The following is a 24,670-nucleotide window of genomic DNA, read 5'->3' as shown; positions in this document are numbered from 1 at the left end:
CAGGTCTTTGGCTCTAATGTTCCTCTTCATATAAACAGAATGCCACGGGAGAACGGTTGTTGTTGGATTAAGACAGTGGATATATTGCATGAATTTTCTGATTAGCGAAATTAAGTACCAAACGTTGGGTTAAAGCTTCAGGGGTTCAGTAGATTTATTTATTCTACTACGACATATATAAACTGGTCCTTGTCTGCATTTAAAAGTGGTTTAAAAATCAACTATCCTGTGAATCGATATTTGTTCGTCCTTATACTTGCCCTTTCTGTGAGAGATTCCATTCAGCCGTAATGTTGTACACAACACTACTTTCCGTGGTCTTTACTATTGGCAGTACTGTTGCCTCTCCCATCGAGGAGAGACAGTCGACATCTCTAAACTCAAAGCTCAAAGCTCATGGCAAGAAGTACTGGGGCACTTGCACTGATCAGAGTACTCTGTCCAAGAGTGGCATGTCGTCATTCTTGCCAGGACAGTTTGGTCAAGTTACTCCAGAAAACAGCATGAAATGGGATGCCACTGAGCCTCAACGCGGCCAATTCAACTTTGCTGGCGCAGACTACCTAGTCAATTACGCTCAGCAACACGGCCTGTTAATTCGCGGGCATAACCTCCTTTGGCACTCCCAGTTACCATCATGGGTGTCGAGTATCAGCGATAAAGCTACCTTGACATCAGTCTTACAGAATCACATTAGCAACGTTGCTGGCCGTTATAAGGGAAAGCTTTACGCTTGGGTAAGAACTTGGCGTAGAAAATTACCTGATTATTGTAATAACATTAACACATTATCTGTAATAGGATGTTGTCAATGAGATTTTTAACGAAGATGGAACCCTGCGCCAGTCAGTCTTCTACAACGTTCTCGGCGAGGACTTTGTTCGCATTGCTTTCCAAGCAGCGAAAAGTGCTGTAAGAGCCCCCTTCTACCTAACTATAAAGAGAAATAAGATACTAGCAATGAGCCTAGGACCCTACCGCAAAGTTATATATTAATGACTATAATCTTGATGACCCAAATTATGCCAAGACTAAAGGCATGATCTCATATGTCAAGAAATGGCGCTCTCAAGGTATTCCCATTGACGGAATCGGCAGCCAGTCGCATATTGGCCCTGGTGGAGGGCCTAAGAACGCAGCTGCTCTTAAGGCGCTGAGTGCTGCGGCCCCGGAGGTTGCTATTACCGAACTCGACATTAGCAATGCTCCCTCCTCTGATTACGTCGCGGTCGCTCAGGGATGCCTTGCAGTGTCGAATTGCGTGGGTATTACAAGCTGGGGTGTTCGCGATGTCGATAGCTGGAAATCTTCTTCAAATCCCCTCCTTTTTGATGCAAATTACCAACCAAAAGCTGCATACAACGCTGTTATAAGTGCATTGTAGATGCTGAATGGGTCAAGGGTTGTTAAATTTATCTTTAAACATATCTTACTTTAGTCAATGGCACAGTAGTATATGCCTTTTGAGCTATTATGGCAGCAATTCATTGTATTTCCAACCTACTTTGCCTTATATAGTATATAAGAGTAAACCTAACGATCCGTTATACTGTTAAGCCAAACAGGGCAAAAGATGAGGCTAATAATCACCATAATAGCAATTTTTGTAACGGAACCAGCTGCTTATAAGAGATCCAGCTTTTACGGTGAAACAGGTCGCAATAATTCTTTATTCCTCAAAATTATTTTATATATAAGCATTATTAGGTCTCATTTTTGAGAACACATTACGTAAATTAGTATATCTTAAGCTAAGCAGAGAATTCATGAAGATTAATCAAGCAAAGCTGCGAAGCTGCTTTGCGAAGGTGACAACCTGAGGGAAGTGTAGCTTCCAGATTTGCTTCTTTAATGAAAAAAAAAAAAAAAAAAACAAGCCACCATAATCACTAGCTACAGCTGAAATACTGACTGGCAATTGGTTAGATTCGCTGTTTTGTGCTAGTTTTAACCGCCTGTGATGTACTGTAAACCTCGTTTTTTGGTGTTGTGTAGTTATTGATAGGTATTGCAATGTTCCGACGCTCGCTCTCCACAAAAAGAAGCCACCCAAACTCTACTCTATATTTTAGCTTACCTGTACCTACATACGCAAATATAGCTTAGTATATTAGAATCTTAAAATTAGAGAATCAGGGCTATATCCACATATACAACATGCCAGGATTACTTGAATATAATGCCATAGGCTGAGCGCTGCAGGCAAAGCCAGCTGTAGGCGCCCCCGGAGGGTAATAATAAACTTCCTGTTGGATATATGTAGTAAGTATCTATGACAAATAGCGATAAATTGACCCTTGATCAAACAGGATGACCTTGATCGAACGGGATGACCTTGATCCAGCTAGGTAGGCCCGATCAATCTAGCTGACCTCGAATGATCCGGAAGACCTTGATCAATCAAGCTGATCGCAATCTATCTATCTAGATGGTCTCGTTCTATCAAGGTGGCTTCTATCAATCTGGGAGACCTTGATCGAACTGACTACAATCTATCTAGGTGGCCTCGTTCTATTAAAGTACCTAGCTTCAAACGAACCGGATGGCCTCGAGCGATCCGGTTGACCTTGATCGAACTAGCCGACCGCGATCGGCGCAGTTGTTTTGCTTGCCTTTATGAACGCCTTTAGCGGGTATTAGCCTTGTAGTATAATCATGAAACTGAAACTGAATTTATTGTGCATTATTGTTCTACTAGCCACTCCTCAAAAATTACAGTGACGGCTTAAATCCGCATCTTCCTTAAACTTAAAGTAAAACAATCGCCCCGATTTACACCCAATTACAACCGTGTGCCCTTTAGTGACTGCTGAGCTTAGCCGGTGTATTTTTGGCAGACAAAATAATCTCTTTCCCATCCAAGTGACATATTGTTCACCATCGGGATTCCACCAGCTAGGACCAAACCCATAAGGACTCCAGTTCGTAGCCATCATTTGGACTCTCCCATCCATCACTAAGTCTTTCAAGGATAATGAACCCTTATCAGTTATTATATAATCTGGAAATAAGCCGTCGTGGTGAAGCGTGCGGAAAGTCCCTTTGAAAGGAACTTTTCTGATGACTTTGCCTGTTGCAACCTCCCAGATTGTCAATGCTTTTGAACATGAGGCGATGAGAAGCCTTGCATCACTACTCAGCGTCAGAGAATATACTGCACCGGGGCATTTCTCGTCCATTGCTTTATATGGTGATGATGACTTTTGATTATTCCCTGAGAATTCCCATAGCAATATTTGACCATCACATCCGCTTGAAGCGATGTATTTGCCATCAGAGGAAAATGCGACACACACGACCCAGCCAACGTGGCCTCGGAATACTTGAATGCCATCCACGTCTTCATCGTCTTCATTGTCTCCATGTGAGCTAAGAGGTGATCCTGAACCTGCCATTTCCTAAGCTTTAAGATTAAGCTAAGTAATGCAGTTAATAGTAAAAAAATATAGTTAAAGCTTATTAAAGAATAGCCGAGTGGTTTAGTTCCTAGGCAGGTCAGAAGGAGCCTTAAAGTTATATTTAGAAATATATACTTTCAGCCCTAAATGGTAGTTCATACCGTCCTATTGCCTAGATATGGCTTCATATACCCAGCTTGCGTAGTGGACGCTAATGATCAAACAAACAAGTATTAATGTGTATTGTGATGTATTATAAACTAAAGTAGCTGTGGGAAGTGTCGTAAAAATTTAGTATTGATACATATGACGTAGCTTGGAAATATAGGGGTTATAGATAACCAGCTGTATGCTTTCGTGACCTCGTTAGTACTGTATCCCGATTCAGCATTGCTAAGTAGTCATCCTTAAAGGTTTCCCCTTTCAGCAATAACAAAAAGGCAAAGCGTTGGATGCCCCAAGCGCTACCGCGTGAAAATGAGAAAGAAGGCTACCGGATAACACGCAGGACTTGTGTGCGTGCACGGAAATAAGCGGGTGTCATACTATTGGCCGTTGGTTGTTGGTTGTGTCCCATGTTTGTTTTTTGCATCGAATAATGTATGTAACCTTGATGGCTGGATTTACCCAAATTAAGAATGACCTGATCAGTTGGTGGTTAGTTCCTTTTCCTTGGCAGTAGTCTACTATTTTATGTGTGCCCCCAGTGAGGCCTCCTCGTATAATAGAGGACTAGGCGTTCAATCCTAGGTCGAGAGCCAGGGGGCTGCATCCAGTTACCAACTATATCGCGAACTACATCGCCAACAGCGCCACCAACAGCATCACCAACAGCATCACCAACAGCATCACCAACAGCATCACCAACAGCATCACCAACAGCATCACCAACAGCATCACTAACGATATCACCAACTGCATTATACCCCAGGTCGTGTGATATAAGAGTGGGGGAGGATAGAATATATAAGAATACGGATTAGACATTTATATTTGGGGTGCGCCCCCATTTTCGAAAGCCTTTTCTACAATCTTTTCCCACTGCATTAGTAGTTGACATTCTTTTGCTTTCCGCTCCTTTTACTACTCGTAACAGTCATTCATTATTTCTAATCCAATACGTTCATTACTCAATACCAGCCACAATGAAAATTCCGACAATCGCCATTCTGGCGGCCCTTGGGGGTCTTCAGACAGTCGTTGCTCAACAAGTCGGCAACACAATGATATGGGTTGATGCGACAACGTGTGACCCTTGGGCGAAGTCTAATGGCTTTCCGGCTGCTGCTGGCTCTGGTGGCCTCTTCACTACTGCTCTTGGTATCCTTCAGAACATTGTAGATGCAAACTTTTATCGCATGTTAAACCCTAGCAAGCAGTCGCTAGCGACACTTCCTGCCAATGTTCTTGCTTGGGAGAGATATCGACTGAATTCAACCTACGACGCTTTCTTCGGCAACAATACAAATACGACTAGAGGATCGCAAGGCGTTTGGAATGCAGGATGTAAGTTATACAGCAGGTTAGGTAATTGGCAAAGGTTACTAACTGGTTTCCACAAGTCGCACTTTCGGGAGTCCACTATCTATGGGCACCTTCCAATGGCAAACCGGTTCAAATTTTCGTGGCCTGCGATGATGCCCCGTACCTGTCGAAGAACAGCAGCGGCAACGTCTTTTACAGTTAGTCTTCAGTAGTCTCGAGTAATCTGGTTATATTACTTACCTGCCTCAGCCGACCCTTTCTACCATTCCACAATCCCGCTCAATGGCGATCGCCCTACTACAACTCAAGAAGTCACTAGTGGGTGCGCAACAAACGGCCGGTCAGGATACAGAAACAAGAATACAATACATTGGTTTCAAAATATTATCCTCTGTACCAAGAACATGAATCTGCCCCTGGGCTTTACAAGCAAAGGACTTACTGCATTTGGGAGTGGTACGACGCTTGATGTGGCGGGTAAGAGTTGGATCGGCGCCCTTTTCACACAGGCCTTGTGGAGTACCGGCATAGTTGGATGTAAGTCCACCCTTTATAAGTTATGAAGGGGCTTCTACTAACATTTTCCATATAGTAACTCCTTCCCCACATGGTTTTGCTGCGGTACATGCCATAAGGAACACCAGGGATGTTTTATACAATCCCGACGCTCATAAGTTTTTTACTTTCTCCCTAATTCTTGATAATTTATTTTGGGGTTCTGGCGTTGGCCAAACGCCACAGCAGGAATATACAAGCTTGCAGAAGACTGCTGCTGGTAAGAGAATAATTGATGCCTTTGGCCTTACTAATATTACAGTGCCAGCTAGGGGTGTCAATTGGATATCTGGATGGACACCACCGCCTATGTTGGGTAAAGATGCCGCTAATGTAGGGGCAATCCCAACAGCTTAATAATTCCTGTAATATACTGGGTTATTATATAGAATTTCTACATTGCTTAGTTTTACTTTAAAATTGTGTTAATAAATAAAGCTTATTCTTTTATAATTGTGACGAACTGGGTTCCTACAGATATATGTAAAAAAAAAACTTATATCCGTAATATTCCTTTACTAGATATATGATATACTTCCCCAAAATTATTATATAGTCTCTAATTTCTATTACAACCCATGAAGTCAATGGCTTTCTATTAGATTCCCTGAATAATAGCGAATTGACTGCTTCATGCTGTCGGTGTTTTCTTTTCCAAAAAAAACTGTCGTTGATGCATATTCTTTGGCAAAGCAGAGCAGTATCCGGCGTTATATTGATGTAGGACCTGTAGTGTAAGACATATGCGGGGGAGCTTATAGGGCTGGGCATTGCCACAGCAGCACTCGTTCTGGTGCCTGATTGACTTAAACCAATTAATCGAGGCGCCATTGGGGCTGCTCTGTGGATCCTGGCTGAGATTAAGGTCGTGCCAATACGAAACCTCAACGTAATCAAAAAATTACAGCTTAATGGGGTTTGTTGTGATAATATGTGTGTTAAAGAGCGGTTTAAGGCTGTAGATATCACAATGTGCCCATACATAACACAGCTGAAGCTGGATGTGCAGCTATCACGTCCAGAAATGGCCCTCGTTATTTTGTCAGAATATAACAATGGCATTTATGGATCGAAGTCCCACATCAGAATTCAGAGAGTCAAAGCAACCAGTTTCGATCAGAGAAAAATGGGACAAATTCAAAGATGAAGATGAAAAGTTGGATGAAAAAGCCGATAACTTATATTCGGAGATTCGGCGTAGCCTAGACTCTGCCCTGAAGGGTAACGGGCTGGAATCGTTAGAAGCGATAGAAATGCAGGTTGAAAAGTTTCTAAAAAGCGAAGAACAAGAAGATATAGACGACTGTATCCGCTGGCTGATTCTCATGAAGGCTGTCGAGACATTCGAACCAGCACTATCCGAAGAGAAAGGAAATTGTGACTTGGACAATACGATTTTTCGACTTATTCGCATTATACTCAAGATGGCACCTCATCTGGCTTTTCAAACCCCTACCAAGCCTATCAATGGGATTGCTAGTTGGAATGAATATAGCATACAGCAACGATGCAACAACCCAAATCACTCAAAGAGACGGTTGTTAGGGACAACTCCATTTCATACAGCCGCAGAAAAGGGTTACAGCGACGTAATCGAATATATGCTAAAGCGTGGAAAGGAAGGCCTCCTTTCAAACGTGGGTGGCCATTTGGATCCTCTCGACTATGTGAAGATTCTACAGCAACCGAAGCCAAGCCGCGGGTCAAACTACAGGTATTCTGCTCTGGGCCTTGCTGCAATGAGTGAAGCCGGGAGCCTGGAAACAGTCAAGGCACTCCTCAACTATGATATAAATATCGCAACTCCAGCCGACGACACATTTGTAACCTGCTTAAAGGATGGGCAAGTCAGCATAGTGAATGAGTTCTTGGAATACGAGGGGCTACAAAAGATCTATGTTACGGCTGAAAATATTCTCCTGGCGATTGAATTTTTGACAAAATCAGAGTCGGAAAGCGCAACACTGCAAGATGCAACACCAGAGGACTATATGAAAATCGTTTGCACATTAATTCGTTACGCTCGGACTCAAGCAGAAATCAACAACACGGTCGTTAAGAAGATCATTGAACTCGATCTAGGAGAAGCATGGGGAAATAGACGCAAGGGTATCAACCTAGATACCTCAGGATTGCTTCACATCGCCGTTCAATGCCAGAATCCTGGGTTCGTAAGGATGTTCATGGATGAATACCCAAATTCTGTTATTACGCAAAGCGATAAAAAATATGCCCTCTGGCATAACAACTACTTGGTCTCTGAAGAGCGTCGAAGCGATGAAGAACTCAAGAGTGAGAGGAATCGCAGCATTCGTGACATGTTAGTCACCAAGATAATTAAGGGAGCACCAACCTTGAAAATGCCGGAGCTTTTGGAAATATTTCGAGACTCGGGAGGTACGTTTACGCTTTCATCCAATTGTGCAATGTCAAAATTGATAATGAAACGACCGAGTAACTAAATCTTCCTATCCAGAACATGGTAAGTAATTCCCGTTCAAGGAATTAGACAATTTGCTCCGAGATTCTGATGATTCATAGTTAATGAGCTATGCTTCGACCTTTCCCGATTTAATTCGAAGAAGTATCCAGTATCTGATTTCGTGCGATCACTCATCAATCATCAGGACAACTCGAATCTGTTGTCATACGAGAGTACTATAAAATATGCCGAGTTCCCAAACTTGGATCTGAAGGTTGACGAGAAACAGACGTTTGGTGAGAGAGTTACTTCTGAGCATATAGAGGTCTTCCGCATCCTCAATTGGCTCAGAGACTTCAAAGAGGTTCGTGAGATAATAGAGCTCACGGTCCCTGACAGACTCGTGAATCCACACGATGAAGTTGATATAGGAAACTACGTTAAGCAGTTTAAAGTCCAAGTTCTCAACTGGCGGTTTCTTGATCTTTCTATTACTATCTTCTCTGACGATGAGACCAAGAAGAGGATCAGAGAACTTCATTTATATGCAAGTGGCAAGCGAGCAGTCATCAGCCACTGGTTTAGCGAAATGGGGATCTCAGTGCTTCCAAACGTGGGTACAAAGCATCAAATATATTCTATCCTTGAATAGAGGGCTAACCATTGGCACGGCCAGCTTGAAAAACTCGAGATTCATATCATAGAGGTAGTAACAGAATTATTTACACCCCTGGTTACAAATTACTAATTTTGTTATCGAAGGATTTGATGACGAAAGAGCAATGCTGTTCCACCGCGGACTATATCAACAGGGAGGTCCGATCTTTGGAAACTAAGATAAATAAAGAGAGAGAAAGAAACAACCAACCAATCCTCAAGGTGATCACCACAACTGACTCATGGAACCCGACTCAGATGAGACTAGCAAATCTAGAGGAAATGTAAGTATCAACTCCGTGGACGTATCGGGCAGTATCTGCATAAAGCATTACTTACACGAAGAGTCTACCAGATCTGAAAGAGCTGTCCCAAAGCTATATCGGTTCATTAAAAGCTATCGAGATTATGTGCACGACTTACGAGCGCACCAAAATTATGAATTTAGGCCAGTAAAGGTTGCGATAATCGATAATGGCGTTCTCAGCGTCTCACCACGCGCCGAGGAACATTGGGACTCTCCGAACCATACATTTCGATTTGACAGCCCAATGAATGGTGGCACTGGCCGAGGTTCAAACACGAAGCAGAGATATCAAGACTCTAACGGATTGAATGACGATGCCAGGTCCAAGTTCAGGAAAGAGGCAGAAAATCATAAGACCTTGTGGTCTCGTATCAAGGGCGGCCAGTTGGATAATTCTCGAGTTAGCCCATGGCTATTTGCGTCCAACCCACATGGAACACAGATGGCGAATTTGATATGTGCTATCGATCCCTGGTGTGACCTCTACGTGGCCAAGGTTACAGAAGGCAGGGCTGGAATAATGCCTTTGAGAGTTACAAGAGTATGTCGAACCCGCGTCTTTTGATACAGCCCGCTTAGGTGTCGATGCTTATTTCCCATTCGACAGGCAATTTACTGGGCAATAGCTCAAAAAGTTGACATTATTTCGATGAGTTTTGCCATCCTGGAAAAGACCTCCGAGCTTGAGCGGGCTTGCAACATCGCAGTTGACTCTGGGATTGTTTTACTCTGGGATCGTTTTACTCTGCAGCACCCATGACGAAGGTATGAATGTATCGGAAGCATATCCGGCAAGTTTTCGCGACACTATTACTATTACTGCTTGCGACGACTACGGGAAGGTACTTCGTCCCGCGAATGAAACCTCCTTTCAGTACAAAGTTCAGGGTCAATCGGTAGCGGCAGGAGTGATTCCGTTCCTAGACTCCGATGATTATATCTCGGGAAGCTCTGTCGCCACAGCAATCACTGCCGGGCTTGGTTCTTTGATCTTGTCTTGCGATAGGATTGCCCAAAGACATCCAAGGAGCGAGCAAGACACGGATGGGGCTCAGATTATAAAGAATCACCTGAATGAGATGCTAGCGAAGCCAAGCAAAGACTACATTTTATTGGAGAAGTTTGCTGGTATTGATACGAAAATTCAGGACGGGCGGGATATCTATGCGTCGGAGATCATTGAAAAGTATTTTGGAGATCCGAAATTCAAGAGGAGGAACTCGTAGAATATAGTTTGTGTTATGTTTTAATGGGAGGTTTGACACCTCGCTCTCACCAGTATGTACCAAAATGCAACGGTAGGGTAGGAACTATTCAGTGGAACGGTATCGTCTGTTGAATACATACATACTTTGATGCTGTAATAGAGTTCTATAGAGATAGATGTATAGTGTTCAAGGATGTTTGAAAGACTGCTACTTCCATACGACAGCTGCGGCAATGCTTCCACAAAAGTACAGCAAGAATAATAACTGAAACATCCTTCCCGTTGCCAATCTATACGCTAGCAATTCCAATAACCACCAGCCACAGCGGCTCAATCCCTGAAGTTGTCTTGACGTTTCTGTGCGTACGTAGGCAATAGTCTCAAGTTCTGACCGAAGCTGGCGGGGAGGCTTGTCGCCATACACCTCCTGCAGCAGCGATAAAGCTTTCAGTTCAAGCTGTTTGCCTAGTTCAATCAAGAATTGAAAGTAATACATATTTGCAGCAGCCCCCATAGCTGATATTGTCTCATCATTCTTATCTCCAAGAAGGTCTCTAAAACATGCCAGGGCTTTTAACTGAAGCTGCACAGCTTCCTCGTATTCTTTATCCACAGTGAGCGCTGTTGCAAGACGAACCATTATCCGAACCGTAAGAAGATTCCTCTCTCCTAAATTCTGCTGCAGAGATGCAAGAAATCTCCTTTGAACGTGCCTAGCTTTCCTGTTCAGACTTTTCCTAAAAAATGGCACTGAAAGGAGTTGTATATCATAACCATCGATATATTGCTCCCAAGGGAACTCGTTCCCTAGCGCGAGGAGTTTTAAATCGAGTTCCTCAGCCTCCTTGGTCTGGCCTGTCAATACGTACGCGTCCGCAAGGTTCCCCATAGCATACACTGTGGTAGGGTGCTGTCTTCCAAAAGCTTCAGAATGCAGCGCTAGAGCTTTAATCCTTAGCTCTATAGCCTCAGGATACCGCTCTGACTGCTCGTATATGCTTGCCAGAATCTCCATAGCAGTGATCGTATGAATATATTTCTCCCCTTCAACTTCCAGCAGATGTGAAATTATCTTCACAAACATCTCTTCGGCTTCCTCATATCGGCCTTGCCGATGATATGCTGATGCGAGGAGGCTTGTATAACGAATGGTATTCGGGCTGTGCTCACTGAAGGCTTTTCCCGATACTTTTACCAATTCTAGTGCAAGCCTTTCTGCATCTTCATATCGATCTTGGCAAAGGTATATTCCGCCAAGCTTGAACAACGGCACACATATTCTGCCATCTTCTTCACCGAAAGCCTTCTTCCTCAAGTCTAGTGCTTTCTCCGCCACACATTCTGCCTTTTTTATAACTCCAACATACTGGAAGTAATCTGACATCCGCACAAGAAAATCAGTCGTTGCGGTTACGTCCTCTATCATATCTACCCAATCGCAGACTCGTGTAGCATGGGTTGCATACTGTTCGCGTAAGAATCGCGTTTTGCTCTTAAATTCTTGTGGAAATAGCCCTGAAATGACTCTCAGTGCAGTGCTTGAGAATTGTGTCTCCAAGGTGGTATCCTTTGTATGAAGCCTGTATCGAATGGCTTCTTGCACGAGCTTGTGCATATCGAAACTTGGATCATCCCCATTTTCGTTTCTGCGAGCGCTAATGAATGAGAATTCCTTTAACCGGGTGATTACTGATTCCAGTACTTCTTCATTGCTCTCAGATGACTGTTCTTGCCCTGGTTGATCGAATCTGGTTGATGCATCGCAAATAAATCGCTGTGGAATATTCTCGTTGTCGATATATGCGATGGTGTGCAAAACTTTATAAGCCGTCTCACTCTCCTGTCTAATATGCTGGATCGATATGTCCCAAGTTTCCAAGATGCTGTTTGGGATATCCAGCCTTCTATACTTGTCATGCTGAGTCTTTTTCAGGGTGTCCCATCTGCTTTTCCCGTCTGACAGTCTCGATAGATATATCTTAATGGGCGTCGAAGTCCTCCGCATGTATGAACCTGCTTGCGAGATGGCTAAAGGTAGCCACTGAAGCTCCTGTAGCAGATCTTCAGCATCCTGAATCTCATCGTCTCGGATACTCTCGTTTCGGGCCACAGCAAGTAGGTCTTTGGCTTCCCCGACAACCATGTGAGGAACCTGAACACTCTGCCGCGAACCAGCTAGGGCATGGATATGTTCGTCGCGGCTAGTCCATAGGACGGTTCCTCCAGGTCCATGTGGTATGTAACTGCGCAAACTCTTGGAGTGATCAGACGTGGTATCAACACCGAAGCGTGTCAAATCATCCGCATTGTCAAGAATCAAGAGCCACCGTGTCTGCGACTCAATACAGTGGCGCACTGTTAGAAACAGGTCATCGCCGTTGATTGTATGGTCTAGGCCGAGTTTCTTCGCAATTGTTTGATAGTCTCGCGCGAAACTGCTTTCGCTATCGGCATGCACCCAGAAGATGGCGCAAGCAGGATCGTCACGGCTCCGGCGATATGCATAGTCGAGGGCGATCTGGGTCTTGCTGAAGATGACACTGCTATTAGGAATCCTGCATGTATTTATCTCGAGGGTATTAGGTATAAGTCATCAAACCACTTACCCCGATCCACCAAGACCCCATAGAGCTGCTTCACAGTAATCGCCATCTTTGGAAGACGACAGCAGGTGGTCAAGTTGGGCAGCAATCTCTGGGCGCTGAACAATATCTTGATTGCGGGGAAAAGGAATCACGTAACAGGCTTTGCGAAGCGCTGTGGAGTTGTGGTTGTGAATAACAGTATTGTCGCCCAGATGGATTTTGGTGCCATCTCCAAAGGCACTACCAGAAATGCTGCGTTCAGCACTCATAGATTTGTTTGGTATTCAGGATTTAAGGTTAAGTGTACAAGGAAGATCATGGGCGAAACGATGAGATGCGGGACCAGACATGGTTTTGATTCAGCCGCATGGGCGTCTTCATGTTTGCCCAATTTTCACACAGCCGCGTCCTCTTGCATGCAACAAACGGAAGTGGTTTAGTGCGTGAATTCACCGCCTCAGAATACAGGGCTGCTTAAATTCAGATTGATTGGCTAGGAACGCAAAATAGCAAAAAACGAAGAGAAAGAACAAGTCGTTGGATGAGAATGAAGGAGCTTTGTAGATCCAGGCACCCTAGCGCATGCAGAAAACAGCCAGATTGTCCAATAGAAGTGAGTAGCACGCAGTCTACGATTAAAGTACTAGACGAACACGTCAGGTGGTGATTAACCAGATAAAGAAACGGCAAGGGGGTGGAAGCGGTAGGTATTCTTGATACAGACGTTGACTTCTTGGTAGACATGCAGGCCTTTCTCTGTGCGTGCTCTGGCTGTACCATTAAGCATTATACTGATCACTCTAAATAATGACACTTTGAGACATGAAAATCAGTTGAGTCAAATGTGTAATAAATATAGGTATATATTTAACGGTCATTTATATGGGGTAGAGGGAATCTGCCTGTCAAAATGGATGGTACTACGGAGCACGAGTTATGACTGAGACAAGAAGGCGGAAATATATGTCTGACTATGTATCTAGCTATATAAGTAACTGTGAGAGGTACATGCGCATACTCATAAAACAATAGCACTTATCGAACTACAGCTAGACCGTGAAGCTTGACATTTCTCCTAGACAAAATGTTCCTCTAGTCTGCCCTCACCGTGAGTTCTGGTGAAAAGAGATGGGATGATTTGAGTAAATATACTCTTACATACGCCATGCTCAATTCAGAACTCATAAATAAGCGCGATGCCGCCTTCAATGATCAGTATACATGGCTCGCACTTACATAAATCTGTAAATCATGTCGTCTTATCTCGAAGATGTGCGTCGTCGACAAGAGTGAGCCATAAAAATACCATTTCGCGACGACGGATTCATGATTGGCCCACCCGATTGCTCTCTCTCAGCCTTCAAGACCTCTCTTCTTCATCAATGTCAGTTTGATCTCACCACGATATCATTGGAAGCCTGCCTTGGTGGCAGCATCGACGGCTATGTGTGGAAGTCAAGTTTGGATATTCAGGCCCGTTTGCTCTCAAGGGTGGTGAGTTGGGTCCACGGAATGATCTACATTGCTGTCTTGATCCTGTTGGCTCATTTGCGCAATACTTCTTCCTTAGTTCTGGGATACGCAGCCGGAAGATTTCTTTCAATATCATTCTATCCAACGGGAATGCCAAAACGCAACCCTTCTCTAGATGATAGAAACCTCCATAGCCCAGTCCACCCTGAATCCCCAATTCTAGTCAACGCCGCCCCAACGACCCGAAAGGACGCCTTGAACAATCACTACGCATTCTCAATAGAAGGCCACATCCGATTACAAGATAAACTCAAAGAAACGCCCATGACTAATACCAAGATCATCTCGGAAGCCCCTCGGCTAAGGAAATGCTACGGATGGCCGAACTTCAAAGGCCGCATCATCCGCAATGCCCATCCTTCACTGTGGCCACCACCCTTGCACATAGACAAAGTAGATCGCGAAATGCCCCTCAACCGAGACTACATAGCAATTGTGTACGAGTACATTAAAGATGGCGAAAACGGCCCGGCTATCGTGAAGCAGATGCTCGAGTTCCTATGGTTCACGGGTTTTAGCCTGGTTGATTCGCCACACGCAAGGAATTGGACGAGCGGCGTGTTGCTGGACTTGTGTGATGTTGTCCCTCCCAGACGATCCAGCTGGAAGAGTAGCAACTACGGTATACGCGACGTAGAGATGGTGTTGAGGAGTTGAGAGAGACGTTACATGAAGCTACGTGACTGTTAATGATAGAGTTCACCAAGACAATGAAACAAGAATCCTCAATTCAGCCAGAATAGACATATATTACATATCATATTGTGATATTCCTCCTCTACACAAAACACCGGGCCCATGAGAGTCGAGTCCCCCGTCTGTCATGTCGTGCAACTCCCTAAGACACATCATATTTCCGCATTCGCGTCCGCGCAGCTTGACGCCAAGTAATCAATGGCAAACCACGCACACGTGTTCGTCCATGGTATGACAGTCCGAGTCACGACGCCGCCACGAAACGGCTGTTGAGGCAAAGATTGCGACTCTGCTGCCAAGTCATCTCTCGTCCGCTGTTCTCGCCTCATGCCGACAGACCAATAACGGTCTCCGGTAACAATTCATTATAGCTAAATGAGAATCTAAATAGCGTGTGTAATATGTGTGATACCGTGCACCGTACTGTGCCCCGACAACGCCCGTTCCGTATTACTGGTATGCCGTGTCTAAGCCGTCACGCGCCTAAAAATAGCCTCTGCTTTGGTGCTAGCAGAGCGACGGCAACCAGTGCGTGTGGAAGAAATCAGGCTTCCGTTCCCTTTATTTCCGACTTGTCAATTGATGAATCCGTGATGGCAAAACCCAGGCCCCACAGTAGCATCCTCCCTAAACGCCATAGTAAATGAACGCTGCGCTCATATAACATGCTTCTTGTATATACATATAAAACAATTTTATCAGATCATCTGCAGTTCGCCCGCAGTTCGCAACGGACAGGGTCGTCAAGATTCAGAAATTCAAGCTCCGATTGCGTTAGAGTCCCATGAATATTGCCTAACAGGGCGCAATGTTAGCCATCAGGTTCCAAACATGGAAAGTATATTTGACATCGGGCCGTCGTGAATTAACTTTGAGGCGTCCAAGGTCAGGCGAGCAAGACTTACTTGTCTAGTTCCCGCCCATGGCGGTAAAAGATCGGCACCACCACCAGATAACGTTGGACCAGTCGCGTCGGGAGATGGAGACGGTGGCCGCCGGGATGCGAGGGCCTTTTCATAGCCGTATGGTGTCTCGTTGCTATTTGTTGGCATCCATTCGTTGTCTACCGTACTGAATCGGCCCAGCAGAAAGACATTATCCTCCTTGGCAGAGGCTGGCGTGCTGACTCCCTCCGGATTGGAGGTTGGAGTTGATCCGCCCAGCAACGAGGTGCCGTCTAGGCCGATGCCAGGTGGCACCAACGAGTCGAGCATGCCGCTGTACGCCTGCGCAAGGTGCTCATCGGTGAAGAAGCTTTGGTCGATGCCCGGTTCGTCGGGCTCGGTCGTGGATGGGTATTCATCCCATATTGAGGATGGCATTGGGCCGGCGAGTCTGGAGGATGGAGCATGAGTATCTGTTCTAAGCATGGAAGTCCTCATAAGACTTGCCGGTGAATGAGCGGACACGACCGCAGTCAGGGCGGCCATGTCCAGAGGAGCCGATCCGCAGTTGTGGCAGACTGTGAGCGGCGCGTGAGGATGCGACGCGGGCATCTTGCGAACGGCATTGGTTGCGTCACCATCCCGGAACATGGCATCGTAAAACTGACAAAGCGCCTCCTCCTCCGGCCTCACCGGGAGCGAGTCGGGAGTTTCCGTCGCGGCCTTGGGCTGCTGGGCGAGGCGTTTATGGGCCCTGCGCTTTCGTTGGGACGCAACAAGTTGCAGCCGCCGCCGCTGGACGCGCTCTTCGGGCGTCAAGTTGAGTGAGGGCCGGCCTCGTTTCACCATGATAGAGGGTTTGGTGATTGATGGTTTAGGCCGAAAAAAAGATAAAAGATAGAGGGAGAAGATTGGGTTGATGACATGTAGGGTATGACGGAAGTCGGGGTAGCCGGGAGAAGCTCCGGATCCAAGGTTGAAGAAAAAAAAAAGAGGGGTATCGCGGACAGATGCTCATGATTGGCTGCGGAGATTATTCAGCGCACAGGCATCAGCTCCCTGCAGCACAGTCGCATGCGGAACCGCGCACTGTGGGTATCTGCATGCGCGGGACCACCAACAAGGCGGATGGCAGCTAGCAGATATGACTCGTCACATCGGCGTCACAGTGCGATCTTCCAATTGGACGCGGGCCCGTCACTTATCTCTGCCTTACCTAATTCTATCGCCTGTCCCACTCTGGCGCTCCGACTTTCGCCATGCGCAAGAGGCAGAGATAAGTGAAAATGGCGGCCTGTGATTGGCGGCGGCGCTGCGAGATTAATGAAATAGCCGGTTTTGGTGACGTTTTCATGGCTGGCGCTACTGTACAATATCCAATACTTGGCCGCAGTAGTGTATACTAGAGGCTTCCATACCCGTACAGTACCGTACAGTACAGAGCTGTAGGTACAAGGTACACGATAATAGCCGATAGTGGTGCTTTGCTTTTGGAGGAGGGAGGAGACGGATCATGATTCAAGGTTAAGCGGTTCTAAGTTTTTTTGACATTTGATGATAGAGTTGCGGATGAAACAAAACGAGGCGTTGACGTTTTTGTTGAGGTTGATGTTGAGGTGAGTTGTATGTATATGAGTACATAGTATACTTGATGTCGGCGATCAATCAAAAGACTTTGTCTCTCCTCTCATTCCCCCCTTTTTTTCCCGCGCCGTTATCTTGTCGATCGCCTCAAAGCCTCGCAAAACTCAGTTCCTCCCTCTATCGCTCATCCATCTTATCGCCGGTACGTCCCCAGCAGGTACCTTGCCGACCGCCTCTGTGCCTTACCAGGTAGCATCCCTAACCGGGATAGTACGTCGCCGCCAAGTACTCCGTAGGCGGTGGCCACCCCCCGCTTTAAATCAGACTGTGTGCAGCTTCAAGCCGCTTCTGGTTCGCCTGGATGCCCCATAGCCAATCCAACTGCCCACTTAGCAGAAGCAGAATCAACTTGCAACTCCAAAGCCCTCAAACACGGGGAAAGCGTGACAGCATCGCAGCGCCTCAGCTTGTCCTTGTTCGCTTCGCCTCTCTCTTGCTTGCCATTCCGCCGCTTCTAGCCCTCACTCGACCCGAAAAACCGCCCTCGCCCTCCGTTGCTCCCACGAGCCGCCACCCCTCGAGCCAGAATTGCACGCGAGACGATGCTGCCGTGAGACCTCTCGCCTCGACCAGCGCTGTGACTCGCAGTCTCGAGGCCGTCCTCGACATCGTCTCTCCCTCCTCGCCTTCGACAGAGCACCACAGCTCCAGCATCGCCGCCTGTCTCCCGTCGAAGCGCCCGTCTCTCCTTCATCCGCCCATCATGGACGGCCAGCCGCAGCCGCAGCCGAAGCCGGCGCTTCTCGCCCATCTGTCTCAATTGCAGTCGCTTCCCTTGCGGACCGCCAACAGCACGCCCACGGCTTCTCCTGGCCTCTTCAGTCCCGTCGCCAGACACGGCCATATGCCCACCTCGTCCTTCTCCGAGAGCAACTCGCCCGCCCCTTTGTTCGACAGCCCCTACTTGCACCCGCTGCAGACCCACCGAGTCCGAGAGTATGTTTTGACCAGGATTTTCTTTCTCTGTCTCTCTTCTGTTGCTGTCGCCCTTGTCATGCCATGTCTGTGGCTTGTCAGGTTGTCAACGCCACATATTGTCCTTGACTGGCTACGCTGCTTTGCAATATGTTTGATCCTATCCTACACACGACACAATCCCTTTCTAGAACCAAACGACTAACTTTTCTTTTCCTCTCTTCTCGTGTCATAGGACCCACAAAGCTCTCATCGATTCCGACGTCACCACCGGCCGCAAGTCCATCAATCAGTATGACATTATCGAGGAGATTGGCCGTGGAATGCACGGCAAGGTCAAGCTGGCCCGCAACACCGAGACCAGCGAAAACGTTGCCATCAAAATCATTCCGCGCTTTTCCAAGAAACGACGACTCGGCAAGGTCACTGCCATGTCTCCCCAGGATAAGACCAAAAAAGAAATCGCCATTCTCAAGAAGATTAGACACCCCAATGTTGTCGCCCTACTAGAAGTCATTGACGATCCTGAGCTGAAAAAGATTTACATGGTTCTGGAGCATGTTGAGCTGGGCGAAATTGTATGGCGTAAGAAGGGACTGCCCCATATCTGCTCGTACGAACGGAGACGATCTGAGCGCGAGATGAATGGGCTGCCCGCCACCGCCGATGATATGCGGTGGGATCAGCTACTCGAGCGCCGGCAGATCATCAAGGAACTCAAGCGGGCAAAGATGGCCCAAAACAACACCGGCCCTGAGTACTGGAGCGTGGAACACGGCGCCGCCGACGACGCGAGCACCGTAAGCCCCTGGTCTCGTATCTCCTCCAAGGAAGACTTTGCTGCCACCGATGGTTCCGTGTCCATGCCCATCTCCCGCCGCTCCTCTCTGGCCCCCTCTCAAAGCTATTCCTTCTCTTCTTCTCCTGGAACAAGGGATGAAGACGAATGGCATGATGACCATACCACCCCCGGTCCCACCTCTTCTCAGCCTCCCCTCTCCACAAGCGCACTCGATGGAACCATGTTTGGAGCCTATACCAACAATGACGACAGAATGAGCTTCCGCGAGCGCTCTCCCAGCATGGCCGACTCCATCATTTCCCACATGTCTTCCATCGACTACAACGTCCGTGCTCACGACCCCTTTACTGACGACTTCTCCTATGTCCCTTGCTTCACCTTTGACCAAGCCCGGTCTGCCTTTCGCGATACTGTACTAGGTCTTGAATACTTGCACTACCAGGGCGTTGTTCACCGTGATATCAAGCCTGCCAATCTGCTTTGGAGCAAAGACCATCGTGTCAAGATTTCCGACTTTGGTGTTTCTTACTTCGGCCGACCTATCCGTGAGGGTGAGCCCGATGATTTGGTGTCTGAATCCGAGGCAAAGGACTTTGATGATGACCTGGAGCTTTCAAAGACTGTTGGCACTCCGGCCTTTTTTGCCCCGGAGCTCTGCTACACCGACCCTGACCAGGCCCAGCCCAAGGTTTCTGAGCAAATTGACGTGTGGTCTCTCGGCGTGACTCTCTACTGCCTCATCTATGCGCGTATCCCTTTCCTGGCAGAGGATGAATTCCAGATGTTCCGAAAGATTGCCACTGAGGACGTGTATATCCCGCGCAAGAGACTCAAGCCCGTGGACCCCTCAACCTCACCCACCGTAACGTCTCTCTACAAACGCCAAAACACTCATCCATACCGCGACGACAATGATCTCGAATATGAAGACGTGGATAATCTCTTGTACGACTTGCTGCGCCAGATGCTCATCAAGAATCCAGAGAAGCGAATACGCCTCAAGGATATCAAGAAACACCCCTGGGTGCTCCAGGGACTTCCCAATCCCAGATCATGGGCAGAAGAAACTGACCCGGCCAAGCCATCCAGTGGCCGCAAGATTCAGGTTGACGAGAGGGACCTCTCGTCTGCCGTCGTGCCCCTCACCTTTCTTGAACGGGCCCGATCTGTTGTCAAAAAGGCTGTCGGGAGAGTCATGCATCCCTTGGTCGACCGTAGCGAAAGTCGATCACGTCGGCGGGCCACCAGCAGTGTCGCCAGCTCCGGAGGTGATAGCATGCCAAAGCCCGTCGCCCTCCCCGTTGCTGTTCCGGCTACGAATCCACCTACCCCTTACATGGATAGGCGCCGCAGCCTTCATCCAGATGACTACTTTCCCGGCCTGCCAGTCAGGGACGCATTGTCGAGTATAGAGCTACGCTCTTCAGACTTCGCGGCCGCTAGCAGTCGCGCGGAACCCGTTGCCTATGATCCCATGGCTACAGTCCTGCCACCCCTGAATACGCAACCGGCCACCATGACCCGAGGGCGCTCCCACAGCGAGCTGGACGAAGCAGCAACGGCGGAGTTCCGCCCTGCTATCATTGGCGTCCCCATTCGTAACGGAGGAACCGTGCGTGCTAGAAACGTTCCACAGTTCTTACCCTTGACGCCTCATACGGTACCGCCTACCCCTTCTTTTGATAGAAATCCTCCGTTCCGTCCGGAACTACCAAGTGCGCGATCGGAGCTCAGTGCTCTGAGAGGAGATTCGGTCCGCTCACCTTCTACGGAACGCAGCCTTTTCGCGAGCCACGACAAGCGAGCCACTCCCCAGGTCGCTCTGAATACTGCCGTGGCTCCGGGGAACATTCCAGGCTTACGAAGCACACGCTCAATGCGCTCTGTTGACTTGGGCAAAAGCAGATATGGATACCAGCTGTCATCCTCCCCACTGTCTTCGTCTCCTCAGCCAATACCCCCTTCCTCGTATCATCATCACAGGCATCTTCAGTCGGATCCAAATTTTCATCACAGTCGGTACCAGGAGCGCCCTACTACCGCCCACCGTGTAGACAACGGGGCTGATATCAGATCTCCTCTCACCCGCACTTCCGTCGCAATGAGCCCTGAACCAGCCTTTTCTGCCTCGTACGTGAGCGAAGATGGCTCGGCTGACATGGGTAGCCAGTGGTCTCGTATTGCTAATCAAGATTGGCAATCCGATGCCCCGTCGCGAAGGGGCACTGTTGAAATTGCAAAGACTGCGAGCACTGATTCCATGGATCATCTCGGAACGCCCCTGACAAGCCCAAGCGAAACAGCTAGCCCTGTTGCCGCCTGCCCGGCCGTCAACAACGCATCGCAGCGAATGCTAGTCTTTCAGTCGGACCCCTCGCTGCCGGCTCTTCTTAGCGGCGCCAGCTCTGTTTCGGCCGATTTGGAAGGGGAGCTGTTGCTCAGACCAGGAACTGTAGACCCGCAGACCACTTTCTTACAAACCAAAGACTCGCTCACTCCTCCGGCCTTGGCAAAGGAGCCTGTCGGTGGCTTCCCCATCGACCAAGTCTTTGCCCATCACTCGTCCATGGAAGGTGTTCAGCTTCAGGTCAAGATTGACCGCCCACCAACCTCGGACAACCATGCCACAAGCCACCAACATCGCAAGCACGACGAGGAAGACAATGATGATGACAGTGATGAGGGGCTTCTACTTATGGCTAAAACCAAGAAGCGACCGCCAGTTACGACTAGACACCGGCCCTTTGAGGCTAGACGTCGCGACACAAATATGAGCACTGCGAGTGATGAAACCGCCCGGAGAGTCAATATTTCTCCCGAAGCATGATATGACAAGACATGACATTGCATCATTGCAGCCAGTCACAGCATGAAACGAAGAAATATTCGCCCAGCTCAGTTTCTTTTGTATTTTAGGGGAGCTTTTTCTTATAAGCGAGAATTAATATCTGGTGTGGAAGCGAATCATCGAAGCGGGAAAAGGTATAGGATGGCGCACACGACCACACGAAGAGAACATGGCTGCATTATAACATCATTATCATTATGATTACGGGGACGGATTGGAGCTTTTAAGGAAAGGCTGGAGCTTTTATATCACCTTGCTTTGTTGGGAAACAAAGGGTGGGCGTTTTTTCTTTTCAACTTGCTTTTTTTTTTTTGCATTGCATTGCATCGTGGCTTGCCGGCAAATGCACGCCCGTTATATCCTGGAACTGGGGTGTTTCTTCTCTTTTTTTATAATTTGTCCGGCTTTTTGTATGCTACAATTGGCTGGAACTAGATTGGGTCTTGTTTGCTCTTATTGTTTATCTTTTTACGAAATTGCTTACTCTAGTATGCTTATATGGAGCATGGAGCACGGAGCATTTGGGATTAGGGGTGATGACATTGGAATGCCTTGCATAGGATAGAATGACTATGGAGGATGTTGAATATATATATAATTGTATGAGTTGAATGGGAGTATTAATTATCAATGGCATGTGTATGCTCAACTCTTGTTCTTGGCGATCTCCATTTCTTTTTGTCGTGTGAGTGATGTGAGTGAAATGAAAGCTTGTTGCTTTACGAAGTCTCTGAGGCGCTATTCCCATCGCAACAGCTGGAGTATCAAGTATCATAACGAGATCAGAGGAGTATTATTTATTTAATACCTGGTTCTTTAAGTTTCCGCGACTATCTCTATCTTCTTCTAGTATCTACTACTATCGCTATCTTCCTCTGCTATTCCTGCCCATGCGGCTCTTGTGAATGAGTCCGACCTAGTTTCTTGTGTGTCAGTCATACCGAGGCAACACCTTTGGCTTCGTGAAGTTCAAGCATTACCTTAGTTTTTTTTTTTTGTTTTTTTTTTTTTTAATTTTCTCTAATTTTCTCTTTCACTCTCCTGGTTGTGAATTCAGGATAAATTCCATCTCTTTTGCCCCCGTTACTTCGGGGTTGACCAGCACCGAAATATCCCAGATTTTGATGGTCCCATCATCTGATCCTGATACTATAAACTTTGAGTTATGCGAGAAGGCCACTGAATAAACACTACCCTTATGGCCGTGTAGCGTTTGTTGGCATTTACCTGTATTGCTATCCCAGATTTTGATAGTATTATCATCTGATCCTGATATTATAAGCCTTGAATCATGCGAGATGGCCACTGAATTCACGCCATTCTTATGGCCGTGTAGAGTTTGTTCGCATTTGCATGTTATACTATCCCAGATTTTGATAGTATGATCATCTGATCCTGATATTATAAGCCTTGAATCATGCGAGAAGGCCACTGAATAAACACTACCCTTATGGCCGTGTAGCGTTTGTTCGCATGCGCCTGTTATGTTATCCCAGATTTTGATGGTATGATCATATGATCCTGATATTATAAGCATTGAATCATGCGAGATGGCCACTGAATTCACGCCACTCTTATGGCCGTGTAGAGTTTGTTCGCATTTGCCCGGTATACTATCCCAGATTTTGATAGGGTTATCATATGATCCTGAGGCTATAAGCTCTGATTTATGAGAGAAGGCCACTGAATTCACGCCACTCTCATGGCCGTGTAGAGTTTGTTCGCGTTTGCCCGGTATACTATCCCAGATTTTGATAGGGTTATCATATGATCCTGAGGCTATAAGCTCTGATTTATGAGAGATGGCTACTGAACCCCTGTTCTCATCGCCGCGTAGTGTTTGTTGGAGTTCGCGTGTTATGCTATTCCAGACTTTAATAGTCTTATCAAAAGATCCTGACATTATGAAGTTTAAGTCATGTGAGAAGGCCACTGAATAAACACTACCCTCATGGCCGTATAGCGTTTGTTGGAGTTCGCGTGTTATGCTATCCCAGATTTTGATAGTCTTATCAAAGGATCCTGATATTATGAAGTTTAAGTTATGCGAGAAGGCTACTGAAAGCACGGTATTCTTATGGCCGTGCAGCGTATGCTGGATTTCGCCTGTTGTACTATCCCAGATTTTGATAGTCCCATCACGTGACCCCGATACTATAAGTTTTGAGTTATGAGAGATGGCCACTGAAAAAACAGAATCGGTATGGCCCCGCAGCGTCTGGTGACTGACGATCTCAGCGCCGTTGTTGAACAGCAGATGTGCTATATCATAGTGCTTCTTCTCAATGGCCCAGTGAAGAGGCGACCATCCGTTGTAGTCCTTGGAGTTGACATTTGCCTTGCCCGTAGCGAGAAGCAGCTGCGCGACAGCTTCATGGCCGTTTGCACTTGCCCAACTAAGCGCTGTCTGACCAAACTCGCTATCCCTGCCGTCGAGCTCAACTCCGCCGATAGCGAGAAGCTGCCGAACAGTATTGACATCTCCTCTGTTTGACGCCGTAATCAACATATTCGCCGCCAAAGAAATCTTGGCAGCTATCTGATCAATCACTTCAACATCGCCATGCCCCACAGCCTCTTGAGACAGCATGGAGCCGACTTGGTATTTGTCCTCATCGTTGAGGTCGTCCAGCTGCGCATGTGCTCGTAACAGTTGGTTGGAAAAATAATCTCGTCTTTCCTTGATTTTTCCTTGTTCTTCTCCTAGATAGTGCATCTCTTGAGTGCAGTCT

The 24,670-nt window shown here is 47.0% G+C and overlaps 9 protein-coding genes across 9 annotated transcripts; 6 read left to right on the top strand and 3 right to left on the bottom strand.

Annotated features, from left to right (window-relative positions):
• Positions 1-290: 290 nt before the first annotated feature.
• On the top strand, positions 291-1,384 carry TRIVIDRAFT_56652 (glycoside hydrolase family 10 protein; the record flags this gene model as incomplete). The annotated part of the gene is made up of 3 exons (XM_014094860.1): positions 291-737; positions 802-912; positions 971-1,384. The coding sequence occupies 3 exons, from the start codon at positions 291-293 to the stop codon at positions 1,382-1,384; spliced, it is 972 nt and encodes a 323-aa protein (XP_013950335.1).
• A 3,159-nt stretch (positions 1,385-4,543) lies between these two features.
• Positions 4,544-5,795, top strand: TRIVIDRAFT_228067 (uncharacterized protein; the record flags this gene model as incomplete). Its single annotated transcript, XM_014094859.1, has 4 exons — positions 4,544-4,904; positions 4,961-5,080; positions 5,133-5,420; positions 5,476-5,795. The coding sequence occupies 4 exons, from the start codon at positions 4,544-4,546 to the stop codon at positions 5,793-5,795; spliced, it is 1,089 nt and encodes a 362-aa protein (XP_013950334.1).
• Positions 5,796-7,999: 2,204 nt separating this feature from the next.
• TRIVIDRAFT_163503 (uncharacterized protein) lies at positions 8,000-8,512 on the top strand (the record flags this gene model as incomplete). The annotated part of the gene is made up of 1 exon (XM_014094858.1): positions 8,000-8,512. A coding segment is annotated over one exon (513 nt), but the record flags the coding sequence as incomplete, so codon positions are not given.
• Positions 8,513-8,628: 116 nt separating this feature from the next.
• On the top strand, positions 8,629-10,050 carry TRIVIDRAFT_195992 (uncharacterized protein; the record flags this gene model as incomplete). Its single annotated transcript, XM_014094857.1, has 3 exons — positions 8,629-8,801; positions 8,966-9,365; positions 9,532-10,050. 3 exons carry the CDS (start codon positions 8,629-8,631, stop codon positions 10,048-10,050), a joined length of 1,092 nt encoding a protein of 363 aa, XP_013950332.1.
• Positions 10,051-10,860: 810 nt separating this feature from the next.
• TRIVIDRAFT_133938 (uncharacterized protein) lies at positions 10,861-12,561 on the bottom strand (the record flags this gene model as incomplete). The annotated part of the gene is made up of 1 exon (XM_014094856.1): positions 10,861-12,561. A coding segment is annotated over one exon (1,701 nt), but the record flags the coding sequence as incomplete, so codon positions are not given.
• Positions 12,562-13,942: 1,381 nt separating this feature from the next.
• Positions 13,943-14,806, top strand: TRIVIDRAFT_195990 (uncharacterized protein; the record flags this gene model as incomplete). The annotated part of the gene is made up of 2 exons (XM_014094855.1): positions 13,943-14,075; positions 14,289-14,806. 2 exons carry the CDS (start codon positions 13,943-13,945, stop codon positions 14,804-14,806), a joined length of 651 nt encoding a protein of 216 aa, XP_013950330.1.
• A 368-nt stretch (positions 14,807-15,174) lies between these two features.
• TRIVIDRAFT_232487 (uncharacterized protein) lies at positions 15,175-16,619 on the bottom strand (the record flags this gene model as incomplete). Its single annotated transcript, XM_014094854.1, has 2 exons — positions 15,175-15,640; positions 15,751-16,619. 2 exons carry the CDS (start codon positions 16,576-16,578, stop codon positions 15,620-15,622), a joined length of 849 nt encoding a protein of 282 aa, XP_013950329.1.
• Positions 16,620-17,674: 1,055 nt separating this feature from the next.
• Positions 17,675-21,917, top strand: TRIVIDRAFT_184563 (putative serine/threonine protein kinase; the record flags this gene model as incomplete). The annotated part of the gene is made up of 2 exons (XM_014095063.1): positions 17,675-18,309; positions 18,524-21,917. 2 exons carry the CDS (start codon positions 17,675-17,677, stop codon positions 21,915-21,917), a joined length of 4,029 nt encoding a protein of 1,342 aa, XP_013950538.1.
• A 1,147-nt stretch (positions 21,918-23,064) lies between these two features.
• Positions 23,065-24,096, bottom strand: TRIVIDRAFT_5723 (uncharacterized protein; the record flags this gene model as incomplete). Its single annotated transcript, XM_014094517.1, has 1 exon — positions 23,065-24,096. A coding segment is annotated over one exon (1,032 nt), but the record flags the coding sequence as incomplete, so codon positions are not given.
• Between the last annotated feature and the right edge of the window lie 574 nt (positions 24,097-24,670).

The sequence above is a fragment of the Trichoderma virens genome (assembly GCF_000170995.1).
Source record: "Trichoderma virens Gv29-8 chromosome Unknown TRIVIscaffold_91, whole genome shotgun sequence".
NCBI classification, from domain to species: Eukaryota; Fungi; Ascomycota; class Sordariomycetes; order Hypocreales; family Hypocreaceae; genus Trichoderma; species Trichoderma virens.
The sequence above is the reverse complement of the archived record's forward strand: the minus strand, read 5'-3'. Positions and strand labels throughout refer to the sequence as shown.